This window comes from Chiloscyllium plagiosum, unplaced genomic scaffold (assembly GCF_037043375.1).
Source record: "Chiloscyllium plagiosum isolate Xiang-an unplaced genomic scaffold, Cpla_swu_hap1 HiC_scaffold_29, whole genome shotgun sequence".
Taxonomy (NCBI): Eukaryota; Metazoa; Chordata; class Chondrichthyes; order Orectolobiformes; family Hemiscylliidae; genus Chiloscyllium; species Chiloscyllium plagiosum.
In genome coordinates this window covers 32,429,341-32,451,378 of record NW_028270167.1, presented here as the reverse complement: position 1 = coordinate 32,451,378, position 22,038 = coordinate 32,429,341, and the positions used below count along the sequence as shown (strand labels likewise).

General features: G+C 44.2%; 1 protein-coding gene across 5 annotated transcripts in view; it reads right to left on the bottom strand.

Moving 5' to 3' along the window:
- The window catches only part of robo3 (roundabout, axon guidance receptor, homolog 3 (Drosophila)), a 564,581-nt gene that overhangs the window by 145,095 nt on the left and 397,448 nt on the right, over positions 1 to 22,038 (bottom strand). For all 5 annotated transcript variants that reach the window (XM_043676841.2, XM_087976454.1, XM_087976452.1 and 2 more), the window contains exon 7: positions 2,306 to 2,430. In XM_043676841.2, coding sequence (XP_043532776.2) covers positions 2,306 to 2,430 — 125 coding nt within the window. The remainder of the gene's footprint in view (positions 1 to 2,305; positions 2,431 to 22,038) is intronic.

The following is a 22,038-nucleotide window of genomic DNA, read 5'->3' as shown; positions in this document are numbered from 1 at the left end:
CCCTGATGCTGAAAGTCAGAAGCAAAAACAGAAATGGCTGGAAAAATTCAGCATCAGTGGAGAGAAAGCAGAATTGATGTTATGGCTGCAGTGACCTATCTTCAGAATGGTTCTGGTATTGAGAGCGCTACACATTCTGAAGTCGCTTCTTTCAGATGACGTGGTAAATCAAAGCCCTATCTGCCTTCTCAGGTGGACATAAAAGATCCCACTATCTTAAAAATTATCAGGGGCATTCTCCCTGGTATTCTGGACAATATTTATCACTCATTTGACATCATGCAAACCGTTTCGCTCATTACTGTTTGCAGGATCTTGACTTGTGAACATTGCTTGCTGCATTCCTTAATCACAAGAATGACCTGAAGTACTTCACTGACTGTGAAATGCTTTGTGGCAATACTCACATAAATCCTTTCACTCTCTTACCAATATCCAATGTCAAAACTCATGTTGGAACAATAGTCAGTTTGTGGCAGTTGGTATCAATAGAATAGAACCCAGCAAGATGTGAACATCATAAGGACAGGAGGAACTAAATATGAGGTAGGCAATAAGAATAAATAACCACAAAAGAGGGCTTGCCCGAAACGTCAATTCTCCTGCTCCTTGGATGCTGCCTGACCTGTGCGCTTTTCCAGCAACACATTTTCAGCTCTGATCTCCAGCATCTGCAGCCCTCACTTTCTCCTTTCCTAACTGATGCCCAATTTCTCATGTCAACATTTTACTTTTATCACACTTTGATGATTTTCATCATTTCTTATTACGTAATATACTCGAATGGTATTTTAGTGTTTTACATATTACATTTTGAGAGGATGCAACCTCTAGTTATCTTCCAAAGTCTCTGCACATCTAAATGGTCCTGTCCCTGGATGGGTCAGCATTTATTGCCCATCCCTAGTTGCCCTTGAGAAGGTGGTGCTGAGCTCCCTTCTTGAATCATTGCAGTCCATGACTCTCTGGCGTTTGTTCCTCAACTGCAGCTCCAATGACCCAATGGCAAAGAAGTGAATGCTACATGCAATTATTTTGATGATAGCTTTCCAATTAGATTGTTATTTAGAAATCAGGAGGTGTAGATTTGGAAACCAGTTAATGCTTCAAATAATCATATACAAGTGTGGCCTTATCAGGCAAGGTGAATAGTCAAAGTTCCAAGGCCATTAAAAGAGGATCAATTAATATGATGAGTCCAAGATACAAAGTGAGGGGCGGCATGGTGGCTCAGTGCTTAGCACCAATGCCTCACAGCACCAGAGACCTGAGTTTGATTCCCACCTCGGTTGACTGTCTGTGTGGAGTTTGCACATTCTCCCTGTGCCTGCATGGGTTTCCTCTGGGTGCTCCGGTTTCCTCCCACAGTCCAAAGATGTGCAGGTCAGGTGAATTGGCCATGCTAAATTGCCCATAGTGTTAGGTGGCATTAGTAAGAGTGAAATGGGTCTGGGTGGGTTACTCTTCGGAGGGCCGGTGTGGACTTGTTGGGTCAAAGGGCCTGTTTCCACACTGTAAGGGAATCGAATCTCTTAGAATCTAAAGAGTTCTTTATTCAATCACTGGGAATGATCTTACTAATAGCATTAGAATACCTTGAACAGTTGGGTTGGCTTTATTTTGTCCAAATGTAACAGTTAACCTTGCAGGCTATTTCCCTGGGGTTTGGGGCATTGTAGTTACAGTAATGGTTCTGCAGAATAATTGCTCAGGTGCGTTCTCCATTCAAATTCTGAACAGCACCAGTCATGTGGAAGTCCAACAACTCGTGAAAAGCGCTCACAAACCACAGAAACCAGTCCCTACATACTAAAACCAAGGAGCTCTTGAAAGAACCTTTATCATCCGCAAACAAATAAACTTGTGGGAAGAGTTGCCTTGTTTGTAAGCATGTCATCTATTATTTTATCCGCTAACCAAAGACGACGACCTCAGTGTTGGCTATGAGAACTCTTTCAGTTCTCATAGCCAACATCACCATCAATTACACCCAGCTCAGGTTTGGTGAGGATGAAAAGTTTTCCTTAGGCTAGGTTAACTCAAAATTGTTTCTCTCTCCACAGAAGCTACCTGACTTGCTGAGCATTCCCAGCATTTTCTGTTTATTTATGTTTTAAAATACAAGGATATGATTGAACCATTAAGTGCCTCGGATGAAAGGTTTGAATTATAACTGATGTTCACTCGCACACTCCCCATTTTCACAGCACCTTGACCTTCCCATGTAGATGTTGCAGATTTTTTTCCGCGAGGAAGAATAAGTAAGTTTGAGTTTGCGCTGCTGTGTAACTGGGACAAATCCCACCTGGCTTCCCTCTTTTTGCCAAAAGACAGCGGGCGGAGGGTTCCCCTTCGTCTCACAGAGGAAGATCACGGAGCGGCCCTGAGCTACAATCTGATCTCGAGGTCTCACGACGATCTGTGGTGGCACTGCAGAGGGCACAAGACAGACATAGTATTACTTTAAAGAAAATCAAAAGCAGAACTCGAGCAACAAAGCCCAGCTCAAACAACCAGCAAAGATTTCTGTCAGATCATTCCCAGGATAGTTTAAAAAACACTCCACAAGATCAAAGAGTTTCAGGATTTCCACGGATTAAAAATGCAGAGGTGAAGCTTAAATTACCATTGAATCATCTCTCGTCCTTCAAAGTCTTTCTGTTTTAAGAATGCTGTCAATACTGATTCACATTCATCCTGGCATTAATGTCCCCAAACACTTTCCGAAAGTTTACGTGATAGAGTTACTTTTAATCAAGGTTTAATCAGCAGCTGTCTTTGAGGCTAAATTTTATTCTGCTGATAATGCAACACAACTTTTTCATCACTGCTGGGGAAATGACATTGATCTATATGGGGCTCAGGGTTATCTCTGGATTGCTTCACCACGAATTGACTAATGTAACAGTTGCACAACCTACACAGGATCTCAGCTTGCATTGTATAGGCTAGCAATGTAGGGACTGATCTCCTTTACTGACAGACACCTAGTTTTGCAATTGTGGGACTACTGTCATTCCTGTATTGATGTTATGGTGCATGAGTGGGAGAACCCTGTGAAAACTCCTGCCTGACCCCTATCCAGATAAGGAAGGAGACATAGAGAGTGTTCAGCAGGAGAAGATAAAAGGTAGGGAGGAGGGACTTGGAGGAGGGGAGTTGGAAATGTGATAGGTGGAAAGAGGTCAAGGTGAGGGTGATAGGTCGGAGTAGGGTGGAGGCGGAGAGGTCAAGAAGAAGACTGCAGGTCAGGAAGGCGGTGCCGGGCTGGAAGGATCGGGCTGAGACAAGGTGGGGGGAGGGGGGATGAAGAAACTGGTGAAGTCCAAGTTCATCCCCTGCGGTTGGAGGGTTCCCAGTCGGAAGATAAGACGCTCCTCCTCCGACCGTCGGGTTGTTGTGGTTTGGCGGTGGATGAGTCCAATGACCTGCATATCCTCGGTGGAGTGGGAGGGGGAGTTGAAATGCTGTGCCACAGGTTGGTTGGGTTGGCTCGTCCGGGTGGCCCAGAGGTGCTCCCTGAATCGCTCCGCAAGTAGGCGGCCTGTCTCCCCAATATAGAGGAGGCCACACCGGCTGCAGCGGATGCAGTAGATGATGTGGGTGGAGGTGCAGGTGAATCTGTGGCGGATATGGAAGTTTCCCTTGGGGCCTTGGAGAGAAGTGAGGGGGGAGGTGTGGGCGCAAGTGTTGCACCTCCTGCGGTTGCAAGGGAAGGTGCCGGGAGTGGTGGTTGGGTCGGTGGGGGGTGTGGATCTGACAAGGGAGTCGCGGAGGGAGTGGTCTCTACGGAAAGCTGATAGGGGAGGGGAGGGAAATATATCCTTGGTGCTGGGGTCTGTTTGGAGGTGGCGGAAGTGACGGCGGATGATGCGCTGTACATGGAGATTGGTGGGGTGGTAGGTGAGGACCAGTGGGGTTCTGTCCTGGTGGCGGTTGGAGGGGCGGGGCTCAAGGGCGGAGGAGCGGGAAGTGGAGGAGATGCGGTGGAGGGCACCGTCGACCACGTCGGGGGGGAAATTGCGGTCCTTGAAGAAGGAGGCCATCTGTGTTGTACGTATTTTGAACTGGTCCTCCTGGGAGCAGATGCGGCGGAGACGAAGGAATTGGGAGAATGGGATGGCGTTTTTACAGGGGGCAGGATGGGAGGAGGTGTAGTCCAGGTAGCTGTGGGAGTCGGTAGGTTTGTAGTAGATGTCCGTGTTGATTCGGTCGCCTGAGATAGAAACAGAAAGGTCTAGGAAGGGGAGGGAGGAGTCCGAGACTGTCCAGGTGAATTTGAGGTCGGGGTGGAAGGTGTTGGTGTAGTGGATGAACTGTTCAACCTCCTCGTGGGAGCACGAGGTAGCGGCGATACAGTCATCAATGTAGCGAAGAAAAAGATGGGGGGTGGGGCCAGTGTAGTTGCGGAAGGTGGATTGTTCCACATACCCTACGAAGAGGCAGGCATAGCTGGGGCCCATGCGGGTGCCCATGGCTACTCCTTTTGTTTGGAGAAAGTGGGAGGATTGGAAAGAAAAGTTCCTGACATTCCTGAAGAAGGGCCTGTGCCCGAAACGTCGAATCTCCTGTTCCCTGGATGCTGCCTGACCTGCTGTGCTGTTCCAGCAATAAAGTTTCAACCCTATCCAGATAAGTCGATGTGTTATGGACTAGGCCAGACCACTCAAAACATTCTTAAGCAGGCAGCCCTAGACCTAACTTTGCAATTTGTTTCGGTAAGTGTACAGTGATATTTACCTGGAGTAAGATAGCTAGGTTGACAATTAGATTTTAGAACAGACAAATACATTTATTCACAAAATTACACAATGAAACACAAAGAACAGAATAAAGAACCCGTACAGAACTCAACCTATTTAGCCAGATTTAATTATGCTGTTCTGAATACACACAACAGTCCCAATAAGCAAACTCCCTTTAAAACCCAGTATAAATGGAACACATGCTAACAGGTTAAAGTTGAAGGGCAGAAAAGAGAGAGAGTTTCCACACAGCTCCCTGTTGAACTTTCCAGTTCAAGACTGAACTAAAACTGCTCAGCCCAGCTCAGCTAGAGAACTCACCACTCCCCTCTCTTTATACAGGTCACTTTTAAAGCATGACCACTTTGGCCTGAAGTCCCATCTGTTTACAAATCCTTTTCATCTCTGCAGCAAACCAGACTGATTGGAGTCCAGCCAGGTTTATTACCCCTCTGGAAAAAAATCAAGGACAGAGTCTCATTGAGCCAAGGAACAGTTTTTAGAAAGAAAAGGGACCAGCTTTGTGACAGATGCCCGTATGTTTGTGTATGTGTGTATCTATGTTTGTGTATACAGATGGAGGAGTACATGTTTCTTTTGATACATTATTATTGACATAATCTACAACGTAACCATGATTAATTTAGACTCCCAACAATCAGCATTTAATCAAACACACAAAGGGGCTGCTTTTCATCTCTTATTCCTGGTTTAAATAGCCAGCTGACTGTATCTACAGGAAAGAATCTGGTAGTAAATGCAATTTCTTTGAAGAGCCACAGATCTAAAACAAATATTAAAAAGGAGACCTGCATTTTATGTTGTGCTTTTCCTGATCTCAGAATGTCTCAAAACGTTTTACCATTAATGAAATAATGACCAGATAATCTTTTATTAGCAGCTTTGGCTGTGGGGTAACTACTGTATTGGCCAGGACATTGCAGAGAACTCCCCTTCTAACCCTTGAATGGTGTTATGGGAGGTTGGAAGCCACCTGAAGGTATAGATATATGTGCAAATTGTTTGTGTGTTTAACATCTGCCTGGATTTGTTTGTATGGTTTGAGAGTGCATTTGTATCTGTAAGGTGTTGGCATGTGTTGGTGTGTTGTTAAGAGTGTGCACTTGGGACTGTGTGAATCTCAGTTGAAGACATATTAGACAGCGTGTCAACATTCAACACTGGAGCTCTTCCAATGAAAAGTGGCCTCTTGGCAATGATTCAGATACTGCGATCTATTCCTCAGACAAGACTCAGTCAGTGCTAGATTTCAGCAGTGTGGCAGGATGGGTGGAGTCATGGAGAGAGCATTAAGGTCATAAAAATCGAAGGCTACAAGTGAGCACTTATTCTTGGAGCTAATTTGAAAACATGAGAGATATAGACTGCTAGGCTTCTGACTAGCCCTTCTGTTTGGAGAGCAATACATTATTTGTACTTAATAAAACATCGGAAGCATTACAGATTGTGAAGGGAAAGGTTTTAATAAGGAAGATATAAGCGAGATCTCTTTATTAGCCTGTCACACTAAATATAACACGCGCACAAAGCGGTTCAATATACCTTTGAGCAAGCAGAGCTTCCAAGAGTAAAAGGTGCTGAAAGATATTGACATCTGGCCTATGCTGAGCTTATAACTTTCGAGCTGGATATAAATGTTTGGTGAAAGGAAATGACAGGACCTGCAGCCCTGTAATCAGAAGTCGACTCCTGAGAGATGTCCTTGAATGAAAAGGCTTCAATCCATCACCTCAACACCACAGGCTTACAGAGAAAAATCTTTTAAAGGTATCCCAGATTAAGGTGATCACACCCAACAAAGAACAATTACAAAATAAAGACAAGAGCCAGGCGTTTCGATGCCAATGATTAGGGCAGATTTTCTCAAGTAGGCACTTGGGACCTGTGCTCTGTCATGCAGTTTCTGCAAATATTACCTTAAATGGTAAAATGCAAATATACAGAGAAAGAGACTGAAATGCAGCAGTCATTTGATACACAGCAAACAGAGTCACAGCCACAGATCATTACCCAGAGGACCAATGCAGATATTGAACTTTAATTCCAACACAGGCTTTTAAATTAAAAGCTACATTTGGATGGCATGGTGGCTAGCACTGCTGCCTCACAGCGCCAGGTTTAATTCCAGCCTCAGGCCACTGTGTGTGGAATTTGCGCATTCTTCCTGTGTCTTTGTGGATTTCCTCCAGGCAATCCCGTTTCCTCTCACAGTCCAAAGATGTGCAGGTCAAGTGGATTGGCCATGCCAAAGTGTCCAGGGATCTGCAGGCCAGGTGCTTTAGCTGTGGGAAATGTAAGATTACAGATATAGGGTATAGGTTGGGTCTTGGTGAGCTGCTCTTTGGAGGGTTGGCATGGACTCAATGTGCTGAATGGCCTGCAATGCACTGTATGATTCTATGATAAAAGGGGGCTGATTCAGCCAAAATCCCTTCCGATATGAATTCAGTAGCTGTCTGGAGACTACTTTGGAATGTCACATCTAATGGAGTGTCGAGGAAGATTCAAAGTGTTGGCCTTAAAAGGGAGAAAATGCACTTAAACAGAGCTGTAATCTCCTGCAGGTACTCTGGTGAAAATGATATTGGAAACTGATCAGAGTAGCCTGAGTAAAAGGACGCGTTTTGAATCTTTCCCTTTCAAAAATATATAAGAACAAATTGGTTCAACCTTGGGTTTGCATGTGTTATTTGAAGGCAGCACATCGAGGACCTTGTGTTTATCAATAGGATGAGATACTTGTGTATCTAGTTTGGGTTTTAGTACTAGTCTGCTGCAAAGGAAATAGTGGAAAATCCGCCCACTGGTTACCCCTGCAGTGAAGGTAGAGGAACCTCTCGCTCAGAGTGCAAGAAGACAGCTAGCTAGAAGTGATGGTGTAAAGTAAACAAATGGATTTGAACTAACCTGAAATGCCAAGACTCCTGAAATTGACTGGTCAACAATCAACATTCCACTACCTACTCTGCAAGAATGACCAATAGGTACAAATCCATATATCTTTTCACTTTTATCATTTTTGGATTCAACTCTCATTTCTAATCTATGTGCATGCATGTTGCACTAATATTGCTTCTTGTGTTTAGTAATTAATAGAAAAACATTTCTGCTAACTCAAGAACACATGGTTAAATTGGTTTCTTTTACAAGTTAGGTTATCTCACATGGAAATTAAATAATTTGGATAATCTCACCGAGTTCTAACTATAACAAAGTGGGGGCTTGTCCGGGATCTGGTGGCAACAACAGCAACATTATAACAACCAGAGAATCTGTTTATGTGAAGTTGGTCGAGTGGTGAATACTGGCCAGGAGATTGGAGGATTGTCACTTTCTGAAAAAAGTGATAATGTTCCTGAAGTTTTACATCTTGCTCCCATCAGCATACTGCATGACACATTGGTGCAGGTTGACTAATGGGGATTGAGACATTGCCATGGAACCATGCAAAATGCATCCAGGAACTATATTTGTTTTATTTATTCATAGGTTGTGGGTGTCCTGAAGAGGACTACTATTTATTGCTCATCCTTAATTTCCCTTGAAAAGGTGATCCTGTGCTATCTTATTGAATCATTGCATTTTGTGTAGTGTAAGGACACCCGCAGCATCGTTAGGAAGGAAATTATAACATTTTGATCCAATAATAGATCCAAATCAGGGCGGTGGCTTAAAGATAATACAGGAAGTGATATTCCCGTGTATCTCCTGCCCTTATATATCTCAGTGGTAGGGGCCTGGGATTTGGAAAAGTGCTGTTGAAGGAGGCTGAGTGAGGCAGCAATGCACATAATAGATGATACACACTGCTGCCAATGTGCATTAGTGAAAGAGGGACTGAATGTTGAAGATGGCTGATGGGATCCTAATCAAATGGGCTGTTCTGTTCCAGATGGTGTTGAGCTGCATGATTGTTAATGGAGGAGAAAGTGAGGACTGCTGATGCTGGAGATCAGAGTCATGAGTGTGGTACCGGAAAAGCACAGCAGGTCAGGCAGCATTGGAGGAGCAGGAGAATTGACATTTCGGGCATAAGCCCTTCATTAGGAATCCGATTATTCTGATTCTGATTGTTAGCAAGCTGAACACATCCAGCAAGTTTAGTTTATTCCATCAAACTCCTGACTAGTGCCTTGCAGTAAATGTACAAGCATTGAGGTGATAGGAGGTGAGTTACTCACTCTACAATTCCTAGCCCATGACTTGTTCTTGTACCAATGTATTTATATAGTTTATTCAGTTCAGTTTCTGGTCAGTTATAACTTCCAGATTATTTATGGCAAGGGATTCCGTTTTGGGAATGCCATTGAATACCAATGATGAGTAGGTGCAGGTGTTGGACTGGGCTGGACAAAGTTAACAATCACACAACACCAGGTTATAGTCCAACAGGTTTATTTGGAAGTACCAGCTTTTGGAGCGCTGCTCAGGTCTGACTCAAGATTGGGATATAGACAGATTCTAAACTCACACCTGTAATGCATTGTCTGAGCTGAGATGTTATCATTTTTTATATAAAACCTTAAGTTATTTCGGGAATGTGACTTGAAAGACGATCTGGGATTTACATGTTAATGAATCAAACCTGTAACTCATTCTAAAAGATGAAAGACTTATCAGCAATCTAGGTTGGTTCAGTATAATGTATCAACTGCATGAAACGATGATCTTATGCTAGAAATTCTGTGCTTTATGATCCTGCCCACTAGCTACCTGCTCAAGGAGCAGTGCTCCAAAAGCTAGTACTTCCAAATAAACCTATTGGACTATAACTTGGTGTTGTGCGATTTTTAACATTGAATATCAAGGGAGATAATTAGACTCTCTCTCTTCTTGAAGATGGTCACTGCCCCACACTTGCTATCTCAAACCTGGATGATGTCCAAGTCTTGCTACATATGGACATGGGCAGCTGCAGTGTCTGAGAAGTCATGAATGATGGGAAAATTATGAAATCATCAGCAAATATCCCAACATCTGATCTTATGATGAAGGGAGGCCTTTGTTGAAGATGTTTGGGCCTAGAATACCTCCCTAAGGAACTCCTGAAGGGGTGTCCTGGGATGATTAACCTCCAGCAACAATAACAATGCTCCAACCAGTGGAGACCTTTCCCCCAATTCCAATTGACTGTAGCTTTGCTAGATGTCACACTCAGTCAAGTGCAGCATTGACATCAGGGATAGTTGTGATGAACAATATCCAGGCTTGGGCTCAAAAGTAGAAAGTAATACCTGCACCACACAAATGACAGGCAATGACCATCTCCAACAAAAGCGAAGCTAATCATTACCCACTGACATTCAATGGCATTGCCATCAATGGGTTTATCACTGTTGGCATCCTATGCAACATTCCCTCTGTCTTGGAGGCTCTGCGCACACTGATCATTGCGCTGACACATTGGCCTCTGCTTCCAGGAGCTGCTGCCATGCACAGTTCGTGGATGTCCATACAGCAGAAAGAAAAACGAGAAGGAATGTTGATCCTAGGAGTTAATATTTACCAGAAATGGAACAGGAATAGCTATATCAACACAAAGGCAGCAAGAACAGGTCAGAGGCTAGGAATCCTGCAGTGAGTAGCTCACCTCCTGACTCCCCAAAGCCTGTCAGGCACAAGTCAGGAGTGTGATGGAATATTCCTCACTTAGCTGGATGGGTGTAGTTCCAACAATGCTCAAGAACTTTGACACCATCCAAGTCAAAGCAGCCCATTTGATTGGCACCACAGGCAGAAACATTCACTCTCTGCACAGTCGACTCATCTAAAGGTTGTGTGCCATCTACAAGCTGCAATGCAACAATTCACCAAGGCTCCTTAGGCAGCACCTCCTAAACTCAAGATCACTATTGTCCAGGAGGGCAAGGACAGTAGATAAATTGAAAATCACTACCTGCAAGTTCCTGACTTAATATTGCTCTTCCTCCAGCATTGAGTCAAAGTTCCTCCCTAACAACATTGTGCATCTCCCTGAACGAAATGGACTACAGAGTACAACAGTTCAAGGAGGGCGTTCACCGCCTTCTCTTCAAGGGATGGGCAATAATTGCTGTCCCAGCCAGAAATAGTAACATGGAATCTTTTACATCCACGAGAGAGAGTAGATGGACATGACTCCAAACAAAAAGGCCAATGTCACTATTTCATTGGCATGTTCACCTAGGAATTGAGTCCAAACCTACAGTGTGGGATTAAACCACAGACTCTGCATCAGAGACAAGTGTCTCCCACTAAGGCACAGTTAACAGGGAGCTACGCAATAGCAAACTACAAAGGAATTATAAGGTTAGGAACACAGAATCCCCAAAAAAGATCCCACCCCCACCCTCCTCTAGCTTATCTCTCCATGCTTCAGGCTCTCTGCCTTTATTCCTGATGAAGGGCTTTTGCCCGAAACGTCGATTTTGCCTGTCCTCGGATGCTGCATGAATTGCTGTGCTCTTCCAGCACCACTAATCCAGAATCCCCAAAAAAAAAGTTGACCATTGTCTTATTATCAATTTGTTAGGTAGGTTGAAATCAGTTGTAGACACAGTTATTACATCTTAAAGCTTTGTGCATTTTAAATGTCTGCCTGGAGGGTGTGACAGCTTTAAATGTGAATTGATTTACTAATAGATTAATTTGAAGTGACTACAATGCATACAGCAGCTGATGGTAGGCTAGTTTTATTGGTTAATGGAGTTTCTGCAGAGGACTTCAAAAAAACAGATGCAAAGACAAACACGCAGACACCAACACAGACAGCCAGCAACAAACACAGAGCCAGAAAGGGACATACTCACAAAGAGATAGAGAAGTACGCTTCCAAAGACAGAGACCGAGGTAGAGGGGAGAAAAACTTCCTTTGAGATGGATGCAGACTGACATCACACTCACTCACACACACACACACACACACACACACACACAGTTAGCGAGACATCCACTCAGAGACAGATAAGGACAGAATGATAGGTAGTGACAAACGTAGGAAACGGAGGTCAGCACCATTTCTGCATCTTGATTTTGTGGCTCCCTCACTAACAGCAGTCAATCACTGAGGGGCATTTTTAAGGGGGAAGGCAGGCTTCCTGTCCAATTCAGGATGGCAGGTAGGTTCCTGAATCAGGAGGGCAAACGATGAGAGCCTTTCAGCTCCACAGGCTGTAATTGAAGAAATTGGATGCTTCAACATGGAGGTCTCAATTTACTTTCTAAATCTAGAACCGTAAAATCGATTCAGCAGGAGACCATCACTGTGAGGTGGTAGACCGCTCAGAGACCCATTCCCTCCTGTACCAAGTCAGGCAGCGAGAGCCTCCAGCTCTGATAATCCCCATGACCCACCAAAGCGGTCCAGCCTCCTGCATCTAAACTTCACCCCCATTTAGCTTCAGAACGCTATCTCATTCTCTCTCTACAAATGCTACCCAGGCCTGCTTAGTCCCTCCTGCATTTTCCGCGTTTGTTTCAGATTTTCAGCATCCGCAGTATTTTGCTTTGATTTTCACAAGGGGGCTGTTTGCTAATATTACAGCAGCACTGATCACTCAGGGTGAACTCCACACCAAATTTCCGGGTGCAATTTTAAAGCAGCTTGTCAAAAAAAGCTGCAACGCTAGAGATCAGAATTAGTTCTGAAGAAAGGTCACTGGACCATAACCACTAACTTTGTTTTCTCTCTCTGCAGATACTGCCAGACCTGCTAAGTTCTTCCAGCAATTTTTGTATTTGTTAAAGCAGCTTATACCTAGTCCAAAGCCGTACCTTGTTCTGGCAATGGAGCCTTAGGGTGGGGGCTGGTGCGGTTAGTCTGTCACAGATGGCAGTCAGCAGCTTGTGAGACTGGTTGGGGTCAACCCAGCTGGGAGGGGGGTGGGGGCTGTAAGAGCGAGACCATTTGTGGAAACCCTCCAGCATGAGGAGACTGTAATGTCCTTTCGGTTCCTAATTTATACCATGCAGAACTGCAATATATAACTTTTAGCTTTCTTTTCCATTTTTGTACCTAATCTATTTTAGTACCCAAGATTTGTTCGTAGGTACTTTGTACCTAAGATGGCGCATGTGGTGACATTTCTCACTGTACTCCTGTACTTGAGTACATGACAATAAAGTCTAATTCTAATTCTAGGTAGATTTCTGTGGCATTAATGGTAACAGTGAGCAGAATTACATTCATACGCTTTGCAGCTCAGAAAGAATTTCCTGTGAATTTCTACCAGCTTTTTCCTCAGTTTACACCTGCTCCAGAGGTGAGGCCATGTCCTTCTTGCCTCGGCAAATAATTGTACTTGGGCAAAAAAAATCCACTGCCTGGCATAAAGAGAAATGCCTTGCAACTACTGATCAGGAGCGGCACGGTTGCTCAGTGGTTAGCACTGCTGCCTCACAGCACCCAGGTTCAATTCCAGCCTTGGGTGACTGTCTGTGTGGAATTTGCACATTCGCGCAGTGTCTGCGTGGGTTTCCTCCCACAGTCCATGCGAAATTGCCCATAGTGTTAGGTGCATTAATCAGAGGGAAATGGGTCTGGCTAGGTTACTCTTCAGAGTGTCAGTGTGGATTGGTTTCCACACTGTAGGGACTCTAAATTGTTCTGAAAATGTGTTGCTGGAACAGCGCAGCAGGTCAGGCAGCGTCCAGGGAACAGGAGAATCGACGTTTCGGGCATAAGCTCTTTTTCAGGAATGAGGAAAGTGTGTCCAGCAGGCTAAGATAAAAGGTAGGGAGGAGGGACTTGGGGGAGGAACGTTGGAAATGCAATAGGTGGAAAGAGGTCAAGGTGAGGGTGATAGGTCAGACTGGGGTGGGAGCGGAGAGGTCAGGAAGAAGATTGCAGGTTAGGAAGGCGGTGCTGAGTTCGATGGATTTGACTGAGACAAGGTGGGGGGGAGGGGAAATGAGGAAACTGGTGAAATCTGAGTTCATCCCTTGTGGTTGGAGGGTTCCTAGGCGGAAGATGAGGCGCTCTTCCTCCAACCGTCGTGTTGTTGTGGTCTGGCGATGGAGGAGTCCAAAGACCTGCATATCCTTGGTGGAGTGGGAGGGGGAGTTGAAGTGTTGAGCCACAGGGTGGTTGGGTTGGTTAGTCCAGGTGTCCCAGAGGTGTTCGCTGAAACGCTCCGCAAGTAGGCGGCCTGTCTCCCCAATATAGAGGAGGCCACATCGGGTGCAGAGGATGCAATAGATGATGTGTGTGGAGGTGCAGGTGAATTTGTTGCGGATATGGAAGTTTCCTTTGGGGCCTTGGAGGGAGGTGAGGGGGGAGGTGTGGGCGCAAGTTTTGCACCTCCTGCGGTTGCAGGGGAAGGTGCCGGGAGTGGAGGTTGGGTTGGTGGGGGGTGTGGATCTGACGAGGGAGTCACGGAGGGAGTGGTCCAGCTCTGATCTCCAGCATCTGCAGATCTCACTTTCTCCTCAATCTAAATTGTTCCACCCATAGTCACTTGAAGTGTGCAGCAAACAATAAGGTTGTCTGTGTGGGAGCGGAGAAGCAGCAACTGGGAGAGTGGATATGTAGCTGGGTCAGGTGTTAGATGCTGATCAGCTGAGGCTTTGGGTTAATGAAGCTATGGATTTGAAGATTGTCCCTCGTCAAATCAGAATCCTTTGGGCATTCAAGAATGCTTCTCCCGCTACACAGAACAAATCCCACTCTGAATAATGGTATTGAATTGCTGTGTGTGTGGTTACAAAGTACAATTAACATCCCGGTGTTACTTTCGGTCCGATACCTAAATTAGTACCTGAGGACATTGTACAGACAGGCTAATTATCTGAAGGATGGTAGTAGACAGATGGGAGTCCACTCTGATTATATCTGTCAACAAGAAACATGATTTGGGAACCCTCGAGATGATTGTGGCTTTGTTTGCTGCGTGGTGTGCAGTGGCTCTGAATGACCAGGGGTAAGAGTCAGTCCTTAGCTAGTGCCAAGGGCAGCATTAGCCGCATCAGCTGCAGTCCAAAAACAAGAATATCAATACAGACGGAAGCCAGCCTCGCCTTGCTCTGTATCTGGTGGATAATAGGAAGGATACATTGGCATATTATTTCTAATTGCATTGCTTTTTGGAGAGGCTTGTTGCTTTGAAAGCTATTACGCTCCTGGATTGACTGCCCCTTTGCTGTGCTGAGGCCGGCCTGATTACATGGCCACATCCTGAGAGATTGAAATCTCCATGAATCCAGTTTTTAATCTGAAAGATCTAGTTGTGTTAAAATGTACAACAGCAGTCAAACCACTCAACCTGCAACATTAGGGTCAGGTTTGATGCTTAGGGGATGGCAGCAGGATGTGAAGTCCTTTGAAGCTTATAACACACAGATGTACACTGCACAAATTGCAACCTTTCCTTCGTGCATCTGTAATGATTTTTTTTCATTCTCCCAAAGCAACTTCATCCACCTGAATAAGGAGAGGAGTTTGCAACATTCCTAAAGCAACTGTTTTGCTACTCTAGCTTTTTCAGCATTTCCTGAATTCATTTGCAGCCCATTTCATTAGACTATTTCCTGAGCAGTCACTGCACCAGCATCTTGAATACATATTGCTTTGAGTTTTAGTTGCTAACAGGGGTCTAACAATAGCTCCATCAATTGGTGTGCCAGTTCCCCACTTTGACCTACACCCAGGACATCTTTGAGGAGGGGTCAGGGTAGCCAATGCACTTCTTCAAGGATTATTGATGGGTCTTCATAGGGAGGCAGGGGCCTGCTGGTCCTCGCGCTGGACTGTTAATCCAGAGATCCAGGTAATGGGGTGGGGAATGGGGTTCGACTCCCACTGTGGTGGAATTTGAATTCAATAACAATCTGGACTTGAGAGTCTAATGATGCCCATGAAGCTCTTGTTGATTGCCGTTAAAAATCTATCCAGTTCACTAATGTTCTTTAGGAAAGGAAATTACCATTCTCAGCTGCTCTGGCCTACATATGACTCCAGACCCATAGCAATGCAGTTGACTCTTAACTGTCATCTGGGCAATTAGGGATGGGCATCAAATGCTAGCCCAGCCAGTGACATCCTCATCCCATGACTGAATTAAAAAAACACACAAAATTTAAGACTAACTAAAGGAGGACAACTGGGACACTACAGATTCCCGCAAGAGGCAGGGGCTAGTTTAACTGTTTGTGTGCAGCATCCTACCTGTAGTCTGGGCTGAGTGGGGCTTGGGCATGTCCTGCTACAATCATATAGTGCCTTGGGTGAGACCACACATGAAGTATTGTATGCAGCTTTGATCACCGTATCTGACAAAGGATGTTCTGGCTATGGAGAGAGTGCAAAGGTTTATCGCACCAATTCCTAGGATTGCAGGATTGATGTATGGAGAGAGATTAGGTCCATTAAGGCTATATTCACTGGAGTTTAGAAGAATGAAGGGGAATCTCTTGTAAGTCTGTACAATTCCAACAGGACTAGGCAGGGTAGAGGCAGGAAGGATGCCCCAATGACCAGGAAGACCAGGGATCACAGAACTAAGGATATGGAGTCAGCCATTTAGTACTGAGATGAAAAAAAATTCCTTCAGCCAGAAAGTATTGAGCCTATGAGGTTCTCTTCCACAAAGTAATGAGGCCAAAACATCGATGATTTTCAAGAAGGATCTAGTAATTAGGACTAAAAGGATCAATGCTGTAACAAGGTGTGATTGTATTGAATGGTGGAGCAGGCTCAAAGGGCCTAATAGCTTACTCTCACTCCTTTTATCTATGCTCCTATAACCAAAGATAACTTGGCTGGCCATAGGGAACGAACACATCGATTGTGCTCAACCTGCCATTGTGATGCTTCCCATTATTGGAGTGGGAGTGGCCATGACTGAGGCTTTAGCCTGAGAGAGGTAGGGCTGAAACCATTAAAGAGACTGGTTATTCTTGTACCTAAGCATGCTTTTAGGATCCCAGTTCCCCCTCAACCCATAATCCGTTCTAATTACTAGCACGCATCTCTTGTTTCTGCCCCTCCATTCCTTGCCATACTGTCTGTCTCATGAGTTGCAATCTGGCCAGATAGCGGAGGAGCAAATTACTGCAGATGCTGGAATCCGCACTGAAAACAAAAAAGTGCTAGCAGCATCCACGGAGAGAAAGCAAGCTAGCGTTGTCTAGATAACTCTGATGAAGAATCGTTGGACTGTAGGAGGAAGTCGAGGCACCCAGAGGAAAGCGACGCAGACACTGGGAGAATGCGCAAACTCCACACAGACAGTTACCAAGGGTGGAATCAAACCCAGATCCCTTACACCTTGAGGTAGCAACACTAACCCTGAGCCACCATGTCGTTTGTTATTAGCAAGCTCTTGATGCTGTTGTGTAAAGTATGTAGAAATCAAGTTTGACATCTCCAACTGATTGAGTGGCTATTGGAAATCACAGAAAATTGAAGCATTTCCTCATATTGACTTTCCAGTGGGACTAATGTCTCAAAGAAGGGAACAGCAGAATTTGATAAGTCCCAGATCTCAGTTTGGCTTCTCTTTCACGTGGAGCCTTTGTATCTGTCAGGAAATGAATAATGACCATGATGCAGCTTTAAAAAAAGCATGGGTCAAACCAGATACAATGGTGGCACCACAGAACAACATTTGAACAGATATTCAAACCTCAGCCAAGGAGAAGCCAGCAATTTTTGTCCAAAAAACACAAATCAATCTGTCTTCTTATAATCTTGTGATTCTCACTGGTGCTGTCTGAAAATACCATAAGACATAGGAGCAGAAATTGGGTCACTCAGCTCACTGTGTCTGCCCCACCATTCAATTATGGCTGGTAGGTTTCTCATTCCCATTCTTCCACTTTCTCCCCCTAACTCTTGATCCCCTTGATACTCAAGAATCTATCTCAGTCTTAAATATACTCAATGATCTGGCCTCCACAGCCTTCTGTGGCAATAAATTCCATAGATTCCCCACTCTCTGGCTGAAGAAGTTTCTCCTTATCTCTGTTCTAAAAGGTCTTCCCTTTAGTCTAAGGCTGTGCCCTTGGCACCTCGTCTCTCCTACCAATGGAAACATCTTCCCAACATCCACTCTGTCCAGGCCATTCAACATTCTGTAAGTTTCAAGTTGATCCCCTCATCCTTCTAAATGGAACTTCCTGCATTTATAACAAACCACCACTCACTGTGATACAAATATTTTAATACACGCACAATAAATCAGGTGGCACACATGTTTTGAAGGTCCTGAGGCTCACTTTAGAAGGGTGTTCAAAAATTCCAGCAGCACATGTCCCTCACTTATGTTGGCTGGGAGACTAAGTTCTGAACTTGATAGTTCTGGCCAGTGTTACAATGGGGTGGCAAGGTGGCTCAGTGGTTAGCACTGCTGCCTCACAGTACCAGGGTCCCACGTTCAATTCCAGCCTCGGGTGACTGTCTGTGTGGAGTTTGCACATTCTCCCCCTATCATCCAGGTGCTCTGGTTTCCTCCCACAGTCCAAAGATGTGCAGGTCAGGTGCATTGCCCATGCTAAATTGCACATGGTGTGAGGTTAATTAGTCAGATGGAAATGGGTCTGGGTGGATTAGTCTTCAAAGGGTCAGTGTGGACTTGTTGGGCTGAAGGGCCTGTTCCCACACTCTAGGGAATCTAATTTAAAGGGCACTGGCAATTGGTGCTCGGCTAAGGTCAGCATGAAGGTCTTGTCTTCTCAAACTCGTCCTCTGCTTAAGTCACGGTGATCATCAGATTGAACGCACCAGCTGTTGTCTCTTTCTCCGGGAGAGCAACCCTACAGTCCTCTTGAACATTGGCGACTTTACTTTTACTGGTGATTGTCTACGTAAGAGGAGGTCAACGTCAGGAAGTGACATGTGTTCTTTAATGTTATGAACCTGGGAGGCTTTCCCATGATATCAGCTAAATCCTCTGTTTTATATGTAAGTAGGGTTTCTGTGTGGAAGTGAAACATCCCTACCTCTAGACCAGAAGGCCTGGATTCAAATTCCACTACTCCAGAGGTTTGTAATAACATCTCTAAACAGGTTGATTAGAAAATATTTATAAAACAGAGCAGTAAAAATGTTTAAAATATGCTATTTTGCAAAGAAGGGCTGGGGCCTGGGCTAATGACATCAATATTACCTAGCTTGCCTCTCACACATTGACATGATGTGAGAAGAACCTGCCCCAATCTGATTAAATGCAAATGAGTAGTCAGCATAGGAGGTTTCAGTCACTTGTTATCAATATTTCAGTTTGTCTTTCGCCACTTCAAAAGATACCTGAAAATAATCGAACAAGAACTGCCTCCACGTAGGTCAAAAGAAAACTTCCAATTTCTGGGTGAAGATGGTTACAGTAAGATAAGGGAGATTAGAATGTGGTGCACAGGAAATTAGGTAACACAAGGAGGCGTGCCCTTTGAATTCAGAGAGTGCTGTCAGATCAGATTGAATCTTTTGACGATAAATACTCTCTCAGACCTTGAGCAGTGAAGTGAGCTTTGAAAGGTCACGATTGCACTGTTTACCACTAAAGCTATTTAATCTGATTTTTCCTTTCAGTCGTTTCTTCGTTTTTTTTCTGTTCCATGGACGTTGTAGTTATGCATCTGATTTGAACTTGAAGGACACAGCCTAGGGGACTAGCAGTTCAACCATCCATACATTTCCTGTGTCTCACTCACTGCTTGGTGCCCTGGGCTGCTCTAATTTTGTCTGTAGTTAAAGTCACTGGAGGCCAGACTGATTCCTGGCAGGACTGACTTATGAAGAGAGACTGGATCGGTTAGTACTATGTTCACTGGAGTTTAGAATATTGGTGAGAGGAGATCTCAGAGCCCTGTAAAATTCTAATAGCGTAGATGCAGCAAGGATGTTTCCAATGACCAGGGAGTCCAGAACCAGATGTCACAGTCTAAGTATGGAATAGACTATTTAGGATTGAGATTAGGAGAAATGTCTTCACCCAGAATGCGATGAGCCTGTGGAATTCTCAGCTGCAGAAAATGGTTGAGTTCAAAACATTGAACTTTTTAAAGAAGGAGTTAGATATAGCTCATAGGGCTAACAAGATCAAAAGGTATGGGGTGAAAGTAGGAACAGGTTACTGAGTTGAATGATCAGTCATGATCATATTGAATGATGTCACAGGCTCAAAGGGCCAAATGGCCTTCGTCTGCTCCTCTTTTCTACATGTCTAAAGCATGACATCTGAGGCAAAGCATCCTCATGGTTTGGAGTAAAATGTGCAAGCAAAGGTAGGACATTCAGCCCATTGAATCTGCTCCACCATTCATATGGTCATGGCTGATCTGATAATCATCCATGTTATTTTCCTGCATTGCAAGACCTCCTTGAGGTGCAATCTAAAACATATAAAAGTTTAACATTATGTCTTAGTTTTATGTTTTAAAAATTTATGATTTGATCCTAAATGAGCAATTTTCCATATTTGATGGCTGCAGATTCAAACTTGAATTTGGAGATATACTGTCACTTCTGATGTGTACCTCAGTCTTCTTTGAAAACAAACTTAGATATAAATGATGCATACCTATGAAAATTGTTGGACGTACTCTTAATATCAATACATGCTACCTTCGTAAATCGGGCAAAGACATTGTAAATGTTTCCTCAATATTCCCATCAAACACAGCTGATTATCACTAGAACTATATTATATTAGATTAGATTACCTCCAGTATGGAAATAGGCCCTTTTGCCCAACAAGTCCACACCGACCCTCCGAAGAGTAACCCACCCAGACCCATTCCCCTACCCGGCAATTTAGCATGGCCAATTCACCTGACCTGCACATTTTTGGATTGTCGGAGGAAACCCACGCAGACAAGGGGAGAACGTGCAAACTCCACACAGTTGCTTGAGGCGCGAATTGATCCTGGCTCCCTGGCGCTGTGAGGCAGCAGTGCTAACCACTGAGCTACTGTGCCACCCCAAATATAATTCAAATACAATAAAATGATTTGAACAATGTTCTTCTCCATTTCCTGGTAGAACACTTCAAGATTAAAAAATAGAATGAGAATAGTTTTCAGGTAAGCTTCTCTCCTCCAACTCTTTGTTTGGATAAATGTAGGGATTAAAGAGTCCTTCATCAAGATGTTAGTTTATTTTTAGATCCATCCCTCACCATTGCTCTTCAGTCATGTCATCAGAAAGCACGCTTTAATGATACTGTTTAAAAACTTCCCATCCTCAAATAAAATTCACTCTTTCCCAGAACAGCTCACCCAACCTAACTCCATCGCTCATTCTTCAGTCCTAGAGTGTGATGTGATTGGGATTGGACTCTGCTGTACCAAGTTGAGAATTTGACACTGTACCATAAAGCCTGATTAAAGTCAAAGGTATTAACTGGATGCTTTGAACACACTGCATTGACACTGCTCTGGCAGGTCAAATGTGGTCAGATGATGTTGCTGGAAATCTAATATTGATTGTAAGAAGATATATTGCTAGATTAACAGCCATGATTTTGAAACAAAGATAGAAAGTGCTGAAAAAACCAGAATGTCTGTCATGATCTGTGAAGATAAAGAATGACTTCTGTCAAAGAGTTATACTCAAACGTTAAGACTGTCTCCTTCTTTACATATTCTTGACAGCACCAGTGTGTACCTATGTCATTTATCATTTTGTTTCAGATTTCCAGCATTTGCAAGCTTTTATCTACTGTACCCTTGATCTTTTCACCATCATATTTCTTCCTATCAAACAAACTGTTTCATGCGCCAGGATCTTTTCTTTACTTGAATCCTCTGTACGTGGTTTTCGAACTTGAAATGTTTAATCCCCTTTTCCCCAGTGCAGTGTGTTTCCTTCCTGAGTTTAGATGCTAGACTGATAATGTGTCAGTTTGTTTTGCATCCATCCCAGACTGATTCCAAGAGGGACCATCCCGATAAATGTTCTGTGCGTGCTTGGTTGACATTACCTTTCGGGAATGCGCTCTCTCTGTAGCAGCAATAAGACATCTGTGTTTTAAAAGAGTTTTGAGCATTATTCAATGCAAACTAATAATCTGGTGATGAAATACCCCAACTGGTCTTTTTGGCAGGACTGGAGTGACCCATTCCTCATTTTCCTCCCCCTCTCAATTTTCTCTCATCTGAAGGTACTGACTGTGCTATAATTCCCTAGCCACTAGAGTGCTGCAGTCCCTCACTGAAGGTCTATTCTTCATGTCTGTAATTAAAAAGTGCATGCCAAATGGTGTTTGACCACAAGGAGCTGTTGGGAGGATACAACATTTGAGCTGAATCCTGCCCTATCAGTCTACATTTGGCAGCCCAAAATTCTGCAACATCCCAA